The 18,420-nt window shown below is 43.8% G+C and overlaps 1 protein-coding gene across 2 annotated transcripts in view; it reads right to left on the bottom strand.

The window, feature by feature from the left end:
- The window catches only part of STK38 (serine/threonine kinase 38), a 55,832-nt gene extending 43,113 nt beyond the window's left edge, over positions 1 to 12,719 (bottom strand). The window contains exons 1-2 of one of the 2 annotated variants that reach the window (XM_025381519.1): positions 12,399 to 12,719; positions 4,925 to 5,057 (exon numbers count right to left, since the gene is read on the bottom strand). In XM_025381519.1, coding sequence (XP_025237304.1) covers positions 4,925 to 5,055 — 131 coding nt within the window. In that variant the 5' untranslated portion in view covers positions 5,056 to 5,057; positions 12,399 to 12,719. Of the gene's footprint in view, positions 1 to 4,924; positions 5,061 to 12,398 lie in introns of both variants that reach the window. The other variant, XM_025381520.1, reaches the window with a different exon arrangement.
- Positions 12,720 to 18,420: the final 5,701 nt, after the last annotated feature.

An 18,420-nucleotide genomic window follows, 5' to 3' on the forward strand; every position in this document is an offset into this window, starting at 1 on the left:
GCAGGTGTCTGTAGTCCCAGCTACTTAGGAGGCTGGAGCAGGAGAATTGCTTGAACCTGGGAGGCGGAGGTTGTAGTGACCCGAGATCACAACACTACACTCCAACCTGGGCAGCAATAGCAAAACTCCGTCTCAAACAAACAAACGAACAAGAAAACAAACAACAACAACAAAAAACAGAGAAATGCAATGTCTGTATAACAGAAGATTCAATAATGTTAAGGTGTTGATTCTCCACAAATTGATCTACAGAGTCAATATAATTCCAATAGTAATTCCAGGCCGAGTGCAGTGGCTCATACCTGTAATCCCAAAACTTTGGGAGGCCGAGGCGGGTGGATCACAAAGTCAAGACCATCCTGGCCAACGTGATGAAACCCCATCTCTACTAAAAATACAAGAATTAGCTGGGTGTGGTGGCGCGTGCCTGTAGTCCCAGCTGTTAGGGAGGCTGAGGCAGGAGAATCGCTTGAACCCAGGAGGCAGAGGTTGCAGAGAGCTGAGATCACGCCACTGCACTCCAGCCTGGCAGCAGAGCAAGACTTCGTCTCAAAAAAAAAAAGCAACATAATTCCATTGGGCTTTTCTGTAGAATAAGATGACTCTAAAATTTATAATAAAATGCAAAGAACACAGAATATTCAAAGCAATCTTAAAATAAAATGACCAAAGCTGGAGGACTTACACATTACCTGACTTCAAAACTTACTACAAAGCTACAGTAATCAAAACAGGGTGATACTGGCAAAGGATAGACAAAGAGATCAATGAGACAGAAAAAGAAAGCCCAGAAATGAATTCACATCTATATGTCAGTTGATTTTCAAGAAGAGTGCCAAAGCAATCTCATGGGGGAAGATCTTTTCAACAAATGGTGCTAAAATAACTGGATATCATAAGGATAAAAATCAATCTCAACTCCCCACCTCATATCATACACACCTATTAATTCAATATGGATCACAGAACTAAATGTAAAAACTAAACCTAAAAAACTTCCAAAATGGAACATACGAGAAAATCCTTATGACTTGGGGATAAATAAAGGTTTCTGGCCAGGCACAGTAGCTAACACCTGGTAAGTCCAGTACTTTGGGAGGCTGCGGCGAGAGGATCGCTTGAGGACAGGAGTTCAAGACCAGCCTGGTCAATATAACAAGACCTTGACTCTAAAAAAAAATTAGAGTTTTTTTAAATTTTACTTTTATTTTTTTTGAGACTGAGTTTCACTCTTGTTGCCCAGGCTGAAGTGCGATGCTGTGATCTTGTCTCACCGCAACCTCCACCTCCTGGGCTCAAGCAATTCTCCTGCCTCAGCCTCCCGAGGAGCTGAGATTACAGGCATGCGCCACCACCACACCCAGCTAATTTTGTATTTTTAGTAGAGACGGGGTTTCTCCATGTTGGTCAGGTTGGTCTCGAATTCCCGACCTCAGATGATCCACCCGCCTCGGCCTCCCAAAGTGCTGGGATTACAGGTGTGAGCCACCATGCCTGGCCCCAAATTAGTTAATTTTTTAAAAAGAGGAAAGGTTTTTTTAGAAAGGTCACAGAATACAATAACCATTTAAAAAATGCCAAATTTTATTTCATCAAAATTTAAAATGTCTGCTTGCCTAAAGACTTTGTTAACAACATGAGCAGGAAAGCCACAGATTGGGAGAGATTACTTATGAAACATACACATGACAAAGGTCTGATATGTAGGACAAACAAAGAACTCCTGCAACTCAATAACAAAGACAACTCAATTTCTTTAAATGCTCGAAAAATTTGAACAAACATTTCACAAAGGAAGATGCACAAATGGCCAAAAAGTACATAAAAATGTTCAACATCATTAGTCATCAGGGAAATGCAAACTAAAAATCACAGTGAGATACCACTAAATATCCATCAAAATAACTAAAACACTGACAACACAAATGTTAGCAAAAATGTAAAGTAACTGGAACTCTCATATATTAGTAATATTTTGAAAAAAGGTCTAGCAGTTTCTTATAAAACTAAACATATACCTATGTATATGATTCAGAAATTCCACCTCTAGATGTTTACCTGAGAACTGAAAACAAATGTTCACAAGACTGGTACAAAAATGTTCATAGAAGTTTATTCAAAATAGCCAAAAATTGAAAAGAACCCAGGTGTTTATCAACAGGAGAATGGATAAACAAACTAAGAAGATATAGTCAGAAGACAGTATAGTACCAACAATAAAAAGGAACAAATTATTGATGCATACAGCAACACAGAGGAACCTCAAAAACATTACGCTGGCAGGTGTGGTGACTCACACTTGTAGTCCCAGCACTTTGGGAGGCTAAGGTGGGAGGATCACTTGAACCCCAGAGTTCAAGACCAGCCTGGACAACAAAGTGAGACCCTGTCTCTACAAAAAAATTTAAAAATTAGCCAAGCGTGGTGGCATGCACCTATAGTCCCAGCTACTTGGGAGGCTGAGGCAGGAGGATCGATTGAGCCTGGGAGGTCAAGGCTGCAGTAAGCTATGATTGTGCCACTGCACACCACCTTGGGCAACAAAACAACACCCTGTCTCAAAAACAAAAACATTATGCTAAATGAAAGATGCCTTGCTCAAACAAGTACATACTACGTTTCCATTTATGTGTTCCACTTGCATGAAATAGGCAAAACTATGATAGAAACAAAATCATGGCCGGGCGTGGTGGCTCACGCCTGTAATCCCAGCACTTTAAGAGGTGAAGGCAGGTGGATCACGAGGTCAGGAGATTGAGACCATCCTGGCTAACACGGTGAAAACCCGTCTTTACTAATAATGCAAAAACAAAATTAGCCGGGCATGGTGGTGGGCGCCTGTAGTCCTAGCTACTTGGGAAGTTGTGGTGGGAGAATGGCATGAACCCGGGAGGCGGAGCTTACAGTGAGCCAGGATCGTGCCACTGCACTCCAGCCTGGGCGACAAGAGCGAGACTTCGTCTCAAAAAAAAAAAAAAAGAAAGACATAAAATCACAACAGTGGTTGTTCAAGATGGAAGAACCAAGAGGCATGAAAACTTTCTGGGAGAGGTAATGCTCTCTGTTTTGATAAAGGTTTAAGTTATAAAAGTGTATGCATTTGTCAAAACTCATAAAATGGTAACCCTCAACTTGTGAATTTCATTGTATATAAATTTTACACCCTTCCCCAAAAAGTATAAATATTGAACTCTAGTTAATGTTATATAAGCAGAAATATTCAGAAGTATACTGATGTCTACAACATACTTTGAAGTGAGGCAAAAATTAAGATGGACTGGCCAGGCGCGGTGGCTAACACCTATAATCCCAGCACTTTGGGAGGCCAAAGCAGGTGGACCACGAGGTCAAGAGATCAAGACCACCCTGGCCAACACGGTGAAACCTTGTCTATTAAAAATACAAAAATTAGCTGGGAGTGGTGGTGCATGCCTGTAATCCCAGCGACTTGGGAGGCTGAGGCAGGAGAATTGCTTGAACCCAGGAGGCAGAGGTTGCATTGATGCATTGAGCCGAGACTGTGCCACTACACTCCAGCCTGGGCGACAGAACAAGACTCTGTCTCAAAAAAAAAAAAAAGAAATTAAGATGGATTAACGAACAGATACAAGAAGAATGGATAGATGGATATGTAGTTAAACAAATACCATAAATAATCACTATAGACTCTAGATGATATATATGTATATATTCACTGTATAATTATTATAAGTTTTCTGTACTTCTGAATACTTTCACAGTAAAATATTGGGAAAAAAAATTTTTTTTTTTTTTTGAGACGGAGTCTCGCTCTGTCCCCAGGCTGGAGTGGCTTGATCTTGGCTCACTGCAAGCTCCGCCTCCCGGTTTCACGCCATTCTCCTGCCTCAGCCTCCCAAGTAGCTGGGACTACAGGTGCCCGCCACCACACTCGGCTAATTTTTTTTATATTTTTAGTAGAGACGGGGTTTCACCATGTTAGCCAGGATGGTCTCGATCTCCTGACCTTGTGATCCACCCGTCTCGGCCTCCTAAAGTGCTGGAATTACAGGCGAGAGCCACCGCGCCCGGCTGGGAAAAAATTTTTTTAATTATGAGTTACGGCCAAGCGTCTCTACTAAAACTACAAAAATTAGCCACGCATTTTTGCGTGACTCACACCTGTAGTCCCAGCTATTCAGGAGGCTGAGGCACAAGAATCGCTTGAACCCAGGAGGTGGAGGTTGCAGTGAGCTGAGATCATGCCATTGCACTCCAGCCTGGGCAACAGAGTAAGATTCAATCTCAAAAAAAAAACAATAAATAAATAATGAGTTACCAAGTGGACAGTATACACCAGATTAGTAATAACATAGCTGATAGTAACTAAGTGACTACTATGTGTGAAACACTATGGTACATACTCATATATGTTATATCTAATCCCCAACGCAATCCTGCAAGGCAAGTAGTATTAACCCCATTTTCCTGATGAGGGAACCAATTCACAGAGAGACTAAGGAACTTATTAGAGCTTCATACAGCTATGCAATGAAACTGGCAGGACTCTAAACCCAGGTCTGACTCCAAAAGGGCTTCCATTATACCACACTGCCTTAACAATTAACTCCTAGGATTGGGCCTTTTTTTTTTTTTTTTTTTTAAGATACAGACTCTCACTGTTGCTCAGGCTGGCCTCAAATTCCTGGGCCAATGCAATCCTCCCACCTCAACCTCCCAAGTACCATTTTTTTCTTGGATTTCAATAGAAGTTTATGTTATTGACTTGTAGGCATAAGTGGGTTAATGGCAGGGACTTTGAAAATCCCTATCACTGTCATTCCATTGTGATAGTCTATAATAAGGCTGCTACTATTCTTGTCTCCTTTCAGCATTATAAGTGTTTTACAATATGAGAAAGGAATGCCACAATCATGACACAATTTTTTCAAACAAAATTCTTTACCTCATTTCTCGTTCTTCATGTTGAGCGATAAGGTTGCTATAAAAATTCTCCAGTGTCACTTTGGTCATTGTCACCCTTTCCTTTGTGTGGTTACTCATGGATGAGCAAGGTGTTGAGCCTGTCATTGCCATGGCTGCTAGAAACAAAGAAAAGAACAGGTATTAGATTTGGAGTTAGAATCCACCCATTGTGCACTCTCCTACCTTATTGGTAGGAATGTAATTTGGTGCAAGTTTTCTGGAAGACAAACAGGTAATATGAAACAAAAGCCAGACAAAGAGAATACTTAGTGAAAATAAATATAAATTACTGCCGTATGACCCAGAAATCCCACCCCTAGGTATAAAGACTAGAGAAACCATCACATAGGCTTCTAAAAAGACATACACAGGATGTTCAGTACAGACAGGATGTTCACTATGCCTTAATTTGTGTTATGGGAAGTTGGAGGCACTTAAGTAAGAAAATAAAGAGCTGTGGCTGCATAGGAGATACCATGCAACAACCAGAAAACCAGAAGCAACTCTACCTGTACCTGTAAGTCACACAAATGTATCTTTTTTCTTTTTCTTTTTGAGATGGAGTTTTGCTCTTGTTGCCCAGGTTGGAGTGCAATGCAATGATCTTGGCTCACCACAACAAGTGATTCTCCTACCTCAGCTTCCCGAGTAGCTGGGATTATAGGCATGTGCCACCATGCCCAGCTAATTTTGTATTTTTAGTAGAGACGGGGTTTCTCCATGTTGGTCAGGTTGGTCTTGAACACCCGACCTCAGGTGATCCGCCGGCCTCGGCCTCCCAAAGTGCCGGATTACAAGTGTGAGCCACCGCGCCCGGCCCACACAAATATGCCTCCCTCCCTTCCTTCCTCCCTCTCTCTCTCTTTCTTTCTTTCTTTTCAAGACGGAGTCTCGCTCTTTCGCCCAGGCTGGAGTGCAGTGGCATGATCTCTGCTCACTGCAACCTACACCTCTCATGTTCACACCATTCTCCTGCCTCAGGATCCCCAGTAGCTGGGACTACAGGTGCCCGCCACCACATCCAGCTAATTTTTGTATTTTTAGTAGAGACAGGGTTTCACCATGTTAAGCCAGGATGGTCTCAATCTCCTGACCTCGTGATCCGCCCACCTCGGCCTCCCAATGTGCTGGAATTACAGGCGTGAGCCACCGCGCCCAGCCCACAGATATATCTTTAAAACATATTAGTGCAAGTGCGTATTGCATTTTTAAAAAGAGAACAAGATCACAATACCATATAGGTAAATTAAGAATATATAGTAAACCACACGCCTGTAATCTCAGCTTCCTGGGAGGCCAAGACAGAGGACTGCTTGAATCCCCAAGTTTAAGACTAGCCTGAGCCAGGTGTGGTGGCTCACACCTGTAATCCCAGCACTTTGGGAGGCCAAGGCGGGCGGATGACGGGGTCAGGAGATGGAGACGACGGTGAAACCCCGTCTCTACTAAAAATACAAAAAATTAGCTCGGCGTGGTGGTGGGCGCCTGTAGTTCCAGCTACTCAGGAGGCTGAGGCAGGAGAATGGCCTGAACCTGGGAGGCGGAGCTTGCAGTGAGCTGAGATCGTGCCACTGCACTCCAGGCTGGGTGACAGAGCCAGACTCCGTCTCAAAAAAAAAAAAAAAAAGACTAGCCTGGACAACATAATGAGACCTAAATATATATACATATAGTACACATACAGTACAATTCTTTGCCATCTAAAAATCTACCTTGAAGAAATCAAGGACCCATAAAAATTCATCACAAGGCGATTCAATGCAGCGTTGTAATCACAAAGGAAAATTAGGGATAACTTGAATATACACAATAGAATTAACTCAGTATGAAAAAGCCTTTCAATAAAATAATGTGTGGACAATTAAAATATGTCCAAATAGTTAACATCAGAGGAAATGTTTCCGCTCTAAGTCAACAGAACAGATAACAAAGCAGAATGTATATCACGATCTCAATTTTCTTTATGTGTTTACTGTATGTGCACATAATTATTAGAAAATATAATCAAAATGTTATTAGTGGCATACCTGTAGGTAGTGAAAACAGAAAATTTTATTCTTGCTTGTGCTTTTCCCATGTTTTTCTTTTTTTTTTTTTTGAGATGTGGAGTCTCACTCTGTCACCCAGGCTGGAGTACAGTGATGCAATCTCAGCTCACTGCAACCTCTGCCTCCCGGGTTCAAACGATTCTCATGTCTCAGCCTCCCAAGTAGCTAAGATTACAGGCACCAGCCAACGCGCCCAGCTAATTTTTTTGTTTGTTTTGTTTTGTATTTTCAGTAGAGACGGGGTTTCACCACACTGGTCAGGCTGGTCTCAAACTCTTGACCTCAAGTGATCCGCCCAACTTGGCCTCCCAAAGTGCTGGGATTGCAGGGGTGAACCACTGCACCCAGTCCATGTTTTTCTGTATTTTCTTCCATCAGCATATACTGTTACCAATAACTCTTTATCCACAGTTAAATGAAAAATATATTATTAAAATGGTAATCTACTGATACATACATGCTCTGACACAGCCTTAAGCTATTTGATAAATGTTTGCCGTTTATTTGAATTTACAAGTTAAAATAAAGATGTACGTCTTAAAGGGAACAATATGACCAAAAAAACCTGAATCACAATTCTAGTGGTAGAAGTGCCAATATCTTAAAAACGAGAGATCTTAACTTCCTCATTTTACACAAGAAAAAAACACCACCAATGGGTTTAGATAAGTTATAGAATATTTTTTTCCTAAATTTAAAATCTCGTTTTCAACCAGTTGTGTGGCGCACGCCTGTAGTCCCAGCTACTCCAGAGGCTAAGGCAGAATTGCTTGAACTGGGAGGCAGAGGTTGCAGTGAGCCGAGATCACGCCACTGCCCTCCAGACTGGGCTACACAGCGAAACTCAGTCTCAAAAATAAATGATAAAATCAGCTGAGCACGGTGGCTCACGCCTGTAATCCCACCACTTTGGGAGGTCAAGGCAGGCGAATCACCTGAGGTCAGGAGTTGGAGACTAGCGTGACCAACACAGTGAAACACTGTCTCTATGAAAAATACAAAAATTAGCCGGGCATCGTGGCAGGTGCCTGTAATCCCAGCTACTCGGGAGGCTGAGGCAGGAGAATTGCTTGAACCCACGAGGCAGAGCAGTGAGCCGAGATCATGCCACTGCTCTCCACCTGTGCGACAGAGCGAGACTCTGTCTCAAAGAATAAATAAATAAATAAAATAAAATCTCATTTTCCTTCAGATATTTCAGTTAACCTGTATTATCACACTTGGCCAAACTGTTCACTAACATTGACTCACTGTAGCATTGGCAATAGCACTCAATTTTTTTTTTTTTTTTTTTTGAGATAGAGTCCCGCTCTGCCACCCAGGCTGGAGTGCAGTGGCGCGATCTCAGCTCACTGTGAGCTCTGCCTCCCCGGTTCACACCATTCTCCTGCCTCAGCCTCCCAACTAGCTGGGACTACAGGCGCCCGCCACCATGCCCAGCTAATTTTTTCTATTTTTCAGTAAAGACGGGGTTTCACTGTGTTAGCCAGGATGGTCTTGACCTCCTGACCTTGTGATCCACCTCAGCCTCCCAAAGTGCTGGGATTATAGGCATGAGCCACTGCACCCAGCCAATAGTGCTCAATATTTTATTTTTACCACTCCTACCTCCCACATGATCTACTTCTCTGTCTCTTCATCCTAATACAAAGCTGAGTAAAAATTAGGAGAGGCTGAACACTGTGGTTCATGCCTGTAATCCCATCACTTTGGGATGGTGAGGTAGGGAGATCATTTGAGTCCAGGAGTTCAAGAGCCCAGGAGTTCAAGACCAGCCTGGGCAACATAGCAAGACCCTATCTCTACCACCCCCCACAACTGTGGCAAAAAAGAATCACGAGAGACAAAGGACCATTTTTCTTTCTTTTTTTTTTTTTGAGATGGAGTCTCGCTCTGTTGCCCAGGCTGGAATGCAGTGACACAATCTCGGTGCACTGCAACCTCCGCCTCCTGGGTTCAAGTGATTCTCCTGCCTCAGCCTCCCAAGTAGCTGGGACTACTAGGACATGCCATCACCCCCAGCTAATTTTTAGTAGAGACGGGGTTTCCATATGTTGGCCAGGCTGGTCTTGAACTCCTGACCTCAGATGATCCGCCTGCCTGGGCCTCCCAAAGTGCTGAGATTACGGGCATGAGCCACCGCACCCAGCCAAGGACCATTTTCAAAGATAGTGCATTTTAAGAAAAGCTTTAAGGTTTTCCCCTTAATACTTAGTAGCTTTTTAAATTGTTTTGTGGATTAAACTAAGGCTTATAAAACACTTGTTCAAAAAAGCTTTAAAATTATTTAAAAAGCAATTATTTAAAAAGATACTCAGACAAAAATCACATAAATAATCCCTTCAGAGCAGAGATTCAAAACCAAGGCTCTACTTGAGAGTCAAACATTTTGATTCATCATGTGCCAAAAAGATCAGTAAAAACAAATTTAAGACACTGTATTCAGAGCTACCTTACTGTAAAATATCACATTATTTTCTATGGGGAAGTTTCAACTAATACCAAAGCAAACTCAAATGTTTTACAGTATCACTAAAGGATTAAAAAAAAAAAAAAAAAAAAACCTCTGTTTGGTTTGTGAAGCTTGGGTGTGGTTCCTTATTTGTCAGCCTGTACCCCCTCCACCCACAATGAAAACCACATGCACTCTAAGTGTGTTTGGTGAAGAAATTTAAAAACCAGATCTAAAAACATGTCAAAAGCAAGTGAGAGTTTTGTATTTCCTTGTCTGAAAATTCCTGAAGAAATTACATATATGTAGTTACATTTTAACAACTGAAATTACTTCAACATAAAAACGTAACAATTTGCCAGGGCACTGGTGCATGCCTGTAATCCCAGCACTTTGGGAGGGAGATGTAGGAGACTGCTTGAAACCAGTCTGTGCAACATGGCAAAACCCGTCTCTACAAAAAAAATACAAAAAATTGGCCAGGTGTGGTAGCGCACACCTGTAGTCCCAGCTACTCAGGAGGCTGAGGTGGGAGGATTGCTTGAGCTGGAGAGGCAGAGGTTTCAGTGAGTTCGGCTTGTGCCACTGCACTCCAGCCTGGGACAGAGCAAGAACCTGTCTTAAAAACAGCAACAACAACAACAACAAACAAAACACAACAATCTGCTAATATTTAACCCTAAGGCACACAGTGCCATCCATATAACAGGCAGTTAATAAATGTAAGTTGAACAAGTTAATGATTTTTAGTTGTCAACAAAGCTAAAGAATAAAGATGGCTGGACACAGTGGCTCATGCTTGTAATCCCAGCACTTTGGGAGGCCAAGGCAGGTGGATCACCTGAAGTCAGAAGTTGGAGACCAGCTTGGTCAACATGGTGAAAGCCCGTCTCTACTAACGATACAAAAAAAAAAAAAAAGCCGGGCATGGTGGCGGGCACCTGTAATCCCAGCTACTTAGGAGGCTGACACAGAAGAATCGCTTGAACCCTGGAGGCAGAGGTTGCAGTGAGCCAAGATCACACCACTGCACTCTAGTCTGGGTGGCAGAGTGAGAATCCTTTTCAAAAAAAAAAGAATAAAGACTACATTTACACTGATGGGTATATCAAAAATGTTTTGACTAATTTAAGTAGCTGGCATTACTACCTAAACTTTTTAAAAGATCAAAAGGACAATAAATGAACTCAAAGATGCTCAAATATTAGACCAACAAATTCTTAAGCAGAGTGTTTTTCAACTTTTAGAGTTTCTAATAAAATGATAAAGATTGCACTCTCCTTCCCTTTGACCTTTTAAACCCTCCTCCACTTCCTCTATTGTAATATTAAAAATTTAGCCTAATTCTAATATCCTTTAATCAAAAGATGTAATTAATATTGCCCTATAGCAATTCATAGGTTTACGGGTCGGCCAACTTTTCTTAAGACAGGACTATCCCTCAGGCTTTCCATAATTCAAGCCTTCCTGCCCTGACCTAGAAGCCATTGGAGGCCTTTGCCCTGTTTGTTTCATTCTTCAGCTCTGTAGAATTAGGAAATAACAGGTGGCTGAGAAATTCTTCAAAGTTTTAAAAATTAACAAAAGGAATTGATCCTCATAAAAGTCAGGCTAAGGCCTGCAAACTCAAAAGGAAGTCAAATGAAAAACATTATGCGATTCAATCTATATGGTTATGCCTGGCTAACTGATTGACTTTACAATGGTACTCTATGATCACTATAAATAACCCTCTCGCAACAATCTGGACTTTATTTCTTTGCGGCTGACAACCCATTATCTTTCATTTGGACGATTCAACATTGAAGCTAAGATTACTGCTTAAGCCGCATGTCTAATTTCTCCCACTGAACTGTAAATCCTACTGAACAGTAATCCCTACCTACACTAGAAAGCAAGCACCACGTCTTATACTTGTTTTAATGTTCATCCCCCATTTCATGCACAGTGCTATGCACTTAGCACCTTAAGAAAGATTAACTAGGAAAAATACCCATTTTTGATGGCCATTCCGAGCGTGAGGTGTTTATGTGTGATGTTTATGTGTGATGGGGGATAGGGCTGGGACATGAAATGGTTTGCTATAGCGTTCTCTCCTCTTACGAGGAAGCTGGTATCTAACGTTTAGGGTGGGGAGGAGAGTCTGTTATCGTAGTGGTGGTTGTTTTATGTTTAGGGAAACCAAATATACTGCCTGGCTAATTCAGAGGCAGGGTGAGTTGAAAGGGTGGAGACACTCAGGGTCTACTTCACTCCAACCCTCCTCGGTGCATTTCAAAAAGAACAAGTTTCTCTCCGTGTCTTTTAGTCGTTTCAGAGTGAACTGAGAGATCTGGTCTCTCTGCCGGCCGTGCTGCCCGCTTTCTGACACAGACTTTCCTCTCAGCCCTTATCGACTTTTTCCTTTCCTCTGGCTGTTGCTTTTCCACTCTCTTCTTAAGAAACTTCCCTGCCTTTTCTGTGATTTTAAGCTTATCTGAAGCCCAGTATCTTAAGACTAACGGAGAAAGGAGCCGACTCAAAGATACCACACCCCAAGGGGGCTTTCGACATCTCTGCCTCAGACTACAGTTCACAGACCCCAGAAGGAAAAGGAGATGAAAACTGGTGATGACCGAGATCCCTGAGGGACTGACTGGTGGCAGGGAGCAGACAAAGGTGGCAACATGGAAAGGAGAGCCTGGCTCCCGCTCCAACTGCAGAAGGAGAAAGAGAAAGGACGGGGTGGAGAGGCTGGGACTGGGAAAATGTGGAGGGCCAACAAGGGGCATCTGGAGACGGGGGAAGAAGAGGGCTGAGGACAGGGGAGGAGAGGGGACGAGAGGCTGAGAGGTTAGGGCTTGAAAGAGGGCGTCGGCGAGAAGGAGAAAGCCCGAGGAGTCGGCGGTTGGGGAAGGAGGAGATAAAGGAAGAACCCTGGGATGGAGTGAAGACGTCGGTAGCAAGCAACTCACCAGAGCCCCGGGAGAGGCAGGGCTGGGGGCGGCGGAGAACCGCAGACGCCCCTTCTGCCAGTAGTCTCGACGTGAAGGCTGGGGAAGCCCCGGCGGCGGCAGCCAACAAGCCAAAGACGGGAGGGGACGCGTGAGGGTCTCTGAGACAGGGGGCGACCGGCGGTTGCGGGTGAGGACAACAGGAAGCGTTCCAACTGCCGGAAAAGACGGGAGCGCTAAGGGGCCAAGGCAGCCCGGTCCCCCGCCGCGGAGACGGGCTGGAGCGGCAACCCGGGGCCGAGACTACGCATGCGCGACTTCCCGGTGCGGCCGAGATTGAGGGACTGCGCGTGCGTGGCCCCGCCTTGCCCCTCCCTTCACCCCCTGCCTGGAGCTGGCGGGACCTGGGTGAGGCCAGATGTGTGAGTGTGGGGCGGTCGCGAAGTAGGCTGGGCTGAGGGGGAAGTTCCCTTGTTTTCTTTTATTTTACTTTTTACTTCGAAATAATTATGGACTCACAAGAAGTTGCAAAATTAATATATACAGGTTCCGTATACCGTCACCCACTCAGCTTACCTCAACATTTTTCATAAGATACAACATTCTCAAAGCCAGGAAATTGACATTGTCACAATACAGTTAACTAAACCAATACAATTAACTTCATTACAGACCATACTCGGATTTAACCTGTTTGGCATGCAGTCATGTGCGTGTGTATGTGTGTGTAGTTATATGAAATGTTATCACCTGTATAGTTGCCACCTACTCCCCTACCCCGTGTAGAGCAGGTCTGCTGGAGCCTTTGGCCCCCCTCCTCTTCCTCAAAGTAAGGACCTTACCTGGGATAAGGTGAGCTCTCATAGGTTTGGGAGGTTGCCCAGAGGGCGACCCAGTGTGGACAGAAGAACGTGCTTTTCAAGGCCACCCAACTCTTATTCTGTACTACTTTAGGGGGTAAAGAGGTCCCAAGTTTCATGGCCTTTGGGCACTCCTCGTTTCTTGAGAATGGAGCACAACGCCCTCAACTACAAAGTGTCAGGCTCCTAGAAACTAAGAGGAATGAGACATGGTCCCTGACTGCCTGCAAAGGGGCCATCTAGGGAGAGAAGGAAGCATGTGCTGCGAGTCATTAATTCATTTCATCTTCAAAGCCCAGTTTCCTTTTGTCTAGCCTCTTACAAAAATCACTTCTGGCCAGGCACCGTGGGTCGTGCCTGTAATTCCAGCACTTTGGGAGGTCCAGGTGGGAGGATCGCTTGAGCCCAGGAGATTGAGACCAATCTGGGCAACATAAGGAGACTCCACCTCTAAAAAAATGTTTTTAGTTGGCCAGCATGGTGGCATGTGCCTGTGGTCCCACCTACTGGGGAGGATGAAGCAGGAGGACTGATTGAGCCCAGGAGTTCAGGGCTGCTATGAGCCATGATCATGACACTGCACCCCGGCCTGGGCAACAGAGGGAGATCCTGTCTCAGTCAATCACTACATACATAACAATCAATCACTTCGCCTTTCATTCTCTCTGCCCAGAGGCCCTTCTCCCCAAATGCCTGTTGTCAAAGTCCTACCCATCCTTAAGCTTTTAATAATAGTCCAAGATGTTTGCATAATGCTTTACAATTTACAAACAACTTTCACTTATTTCATCTCACTAGGTCCTCACTTTGGCAGTGACACAGGAGGTTTTGCAGATAAAGTAATTGACACTCAGAGAAGCTAAGTGACTTGCCTGAATTCCCACGGCTAGTAAGCCAAGTAACCAAGAGGGGAACCCCATTTCCTGTCTGCAAATCCAGTGTTCTTTCTCCTTTTCCCTTTCCTTCCTCCAAAGCCCAGCTCAAACCTATCTTCCTCCTGGAGCTTTCCCAGTTTCAGAAGAGGAATTTCACTTTCTCTTCTCTCCTCCTATATATATGGGTTTTTGTTGTTGTTTGTTTTCTGACAGAGTCTTGCTCTGTCACCAGGCTGGAGTGCAGTGGTGCGATCTCAGTTCACTGCAACCTCCACCTCCTGGGCTGGGCTCAAGCGATTCTCCTGCCTCAGCCTCCTGAGTAGCTGGGACTACAGGCACACACCACCATGCTCAACTAATTTTCTTTTCTTTTCTTTTCTTTTTTTTTGTATTTTTAGTAGAGATGGGGTTTCACCACGTTGCCCAGGATGCTCTCAATCTCTTGACCATGTCATCTGCCCGCCTCTGCCTCCCAAAGTGCTGGGATTACAGGTGTGAGCCACCATACCCGGCCTTTTCCTCCTATATTAATTTATCTGTACCACAACTCAAATAAGCACTAAAGTTTTCCTTAAAACAGCCCAGCCAAATTATGTTGCTCTTTCTGCAGGAACCCAAAAGGTGACATTTTACCAAGATTCCAATAACTATAATGGACATTTGTCATTCTTTTTGGCCACTCAAGCATCTGAATCCCTTTCCTGTCACCACCACCACAACTGAAATCACTTATACCCATCCCAGACTCTGAGTTAGAAATTAGAATGATCCGACCTGCATAATTCTGATGTTGTCACATCCCAGTGTTTGTTTGTTTGTTTGTTTTTTGAGACAGGGTCTCACTCTGTCACCCAGACTGGAGAGCAGCGGCACAATCGTAGCTCACTGCAGCCTCGAACTCCTGGGCTCAAGCAATCCTCCCATCTCAACCTCGTGAGTAGCTGGGACCAAAGGTGCGCATGACCTTGCTCGGCTAGTTTTTTAATTTTTTGTAGAGACAGATCTCACTATGTTGCCCAGTCTGGTCTCAAACTCCTGTTGTAAGGTGATCCTCCTACCTCAGCCTCCCAATGTGCTAGGATTACAGGCATGAACCACCTTACACAGTGAGTCGAGCTTTATTTTAAATTTTGATGTTTTGTTCATCATGGATTTTTTGCATTCATTTTGATTTTTGAAAAACATTGCATTAATATAGTCTTTATCTTGATTACTGAGTTTTTTGTGCCCAAGGTGGGTGTCTTGCTCACCTGCTCAACTCACCCGTTCTTTGTCCCAAGAATCACCTGCCTCTCCTTTATCAAGCTGACCTATGATTGCTTCACCTGCCAAAACTGAGCCGCTTGGAAAGAACCACAACTCTTTTTAAAAACAGGCATCTTACCCCCTAGCAGTGTGTGCCCCACCCATTGGGGCAGTGGCATCAATTGCCTCTGAATATTCCTTTCATAAGAGGACAGGAACTATGCTTGGGTGCTTGCTAGCCCAGTGCTTCTCAAACTGTAACATGCACATAAATCTCCTGGGATTTGGTTAAAGTGCAGATCTGGCTAAAGTCTGGAGCAGAGCTGAGATACTGCATTTCAAACAAGCCCCCAGGTGATGCTGTCACTGCTGGTCCATGTACCACACTTAGAGTAGCAAGGAACTTGAACATATATCCAAGTAAAAAGTAAGAAGGAGAAAGTGCCCATATTCCAGCAGCCGTAGGTCCCAACCAAGGCCAAGACCAGGGTGAAGCATGTGAGGGCATAACATTTAAGAAGACACTCACTTTCAGGTGCTACTCCTGCATTTGCAGAACCCTGAGAGTGAGGGCAGCCTTACCTGAGTGTCCTAGGAACCTTGCTTGCCTTAGCCTAGTCCCATCCTGGTAACATAACCACCAAGTAACATTTTAGTGGGTATTCCTCCAGACTATCTTTTTTTTTTTTTTCTGAGACAGGGTCTCACTCTGTCACCTAGGCTGGAGTGCAATGGCGTGATAATAGCTCACTGTAGCCTTGACCTCCTGAGCTCAAGCAATCCACCTGCCTCAGCTTCCCAAAGTGCTGGGATTACAGGTGTGAGCCACTGCACCTGGCCTTGAGACTAGTGTGCATGAGTGTATATGTGTGTGTGTGTGTGTGTTTAAAACAGAGTCTCACTGTGTTGCCCAGGCTGGACTGCAGTGACACAATCATGGCTCACTGCAGCCTCAACCTCCTAGGCTCAAGTGATCCTCCTGCCTCAGCCTCCCAAGTAACTGGTCTACAGACATGCACCGCTGCACCTGGCTAATTTTTAAATTTTTTGAAGAGATGGGGTCTCCCTATGATGCCCGTGCTGGACTCTAATTCCTGGGTTCAAGTAGTCCTCCCACCTTGGCCTCTGAAAGTGCTGGGATTACAGGCATGAGCCACTATGTCCAGCTGAGACTACTTTCTAATACACATATAAACACATGGAATCGTAGTATATATGCTTATATTGTATGTAATTATATCTACACATATCCAGTATTATACTGTTATTTGTTCATTTATATCTAAATTGTGATGTTTTAAATCTTCAAGCTCTATTTAATCTCACAAATGCACTTAATCTTGTTCCTCTAAAATATGCCCAGTGGCTTTCTCTGAGTGGAGGAATTGTGAGTGGTCATATTTTCTTCTTTATAATTTTCTGTACTTTCCAAATTTTCTACACTGGACCCCCATAACTTTTTAAGTTTTTATTTTTATCAAAGTAATACATGTACAGACTTGAAAAAGATTAAATGATCTACAAGACTCATAATGATAAACAGCAATTCCTTCCCCCACCCACTCCCCCCGGATTCACTCAGCGGAAGCAGATGCTTTCCAAGCTTTTAGTTGTTCTTCTGCCGTTTATCTCCTTGTTTTGAAATAACATTGCTATTTCTTAAGTTTTTATTTTTAAATCTTTTTAATTTCCTCAATTAAGATGAGAATTTAATTCACTTATACCACAACTTCTTCTACCACTGCCATCCCTCTTAAATCAATAGTCAGTGTTTACAATTGAGTCAGATTATCTTCATGTACCACTTTTTGTTTTCCCTGGAGTTAACAGTTGCTTCAGTTTTTTTCTCTTACATAATTTCATTTTGAAATAGCTATCACTGACTTCTCTGCAAGCTCTTTGTCAAAACTGAAAAAATGTTCTCAGGTTATGGTCAAACTCACAATTAGTTATCAGCTCCATTTTTTTCTCTAGGGTCATCCTCCCTGGAACCCTCTGTATTAGTCAGGGTTCTCCAGAGAAAGAGAATCACAAGGCTATATAGAAAGTATGTAGAGAATATATAGAGATACAGAGATTTGTTTTAAGGAATTGGCTCATGCAATTGTGGGGGGTGGAAAGTCTGAAATTTGCAGGGCAGTCTAGAAACTCGAAAGAGTTGATATAGCAGTTTTAAGTCTGAAATCCACAGGGTAGGCCAGCAGGCTAGAAACTCAGCTGGGATTTCTATGTTGCCATCTTAAGATAGAATTCCTTCTTCCTCAAGAAACCTAAGTTTTTGCTCTTAAGGCCTTCAACTGATGGGGTGAGGCCCACCCACAGTATGGAGGGTAATCTGCTTAATTTAAGTTCAAATGAGGACAGGTGCAGTGGCTCACGCCTGTAATCCCAGCACTTTGGGAGGCCAAGGTAGGCGGATCACGAGGTCAGGAGTTTGAGATCAGCCTCGCTAACATGACAAAACCACATCTCTACTAAAAATACAAAAATTAGCCAGGTATAGTGGCGCATGCCTGTAATTCCAGCTACTCAGGAGGCTGAGGCAGGAGAATTGCTTGAACCCAGCGGCAGAGGTTGCAGTGAGTCAAGATCATGCCTCTGCATTCTAGCCTGGGCAACAGAGCAAGACTCTGTCTCCAAAAAAAAAAAAAAATTAAATTAAATTAAATTAAGTCAAATGGGCCGGGCACAGTGGCTCACGCCTGTAATCCCAGCACTTTGGGAGGCCGAGGTGGGCGGATCACGAGGTCAGGAGATGGAGAACATCCTGGCTAATGCGGCGAAACCCCGTGTCTACTAAAAGCACAAAAAATTAGCCGGGCTTGGCGGCGGGCGCCTGTAGTCCCATCTAGTCGGAAGGCTGAGGTAGGAGAATGGCGTGAACCCGGGCCGCGGAGCTTGCAGTGAGCTGAGATCGCACCACTGCACTTCAGCCTGAGCCACAGAGCGAGACTCCGTCTCAAAAAAAAAAAAAATTAGGTCAAATGATTATAAATGTTAATCACATATAAAATATACCTTCACAACGTCTACACTAGTGTTTGACCTAACAATGGGGCACGA

The sequence above is a fragment of the Theropithecus gelada genome, chromosome 4, assembly GCF_003255815.1.
Source record: "Theropithecus gelada isolate Dixy chromosome 4, Tgel_1.0, whole genome shotgun sequence".
Lineage (NCBI taxonomy): Eukaryota > Metazoa > Chordata > Mammalia > Primates > Cercopithecidae > Theropithecus > Theropithecus gelada.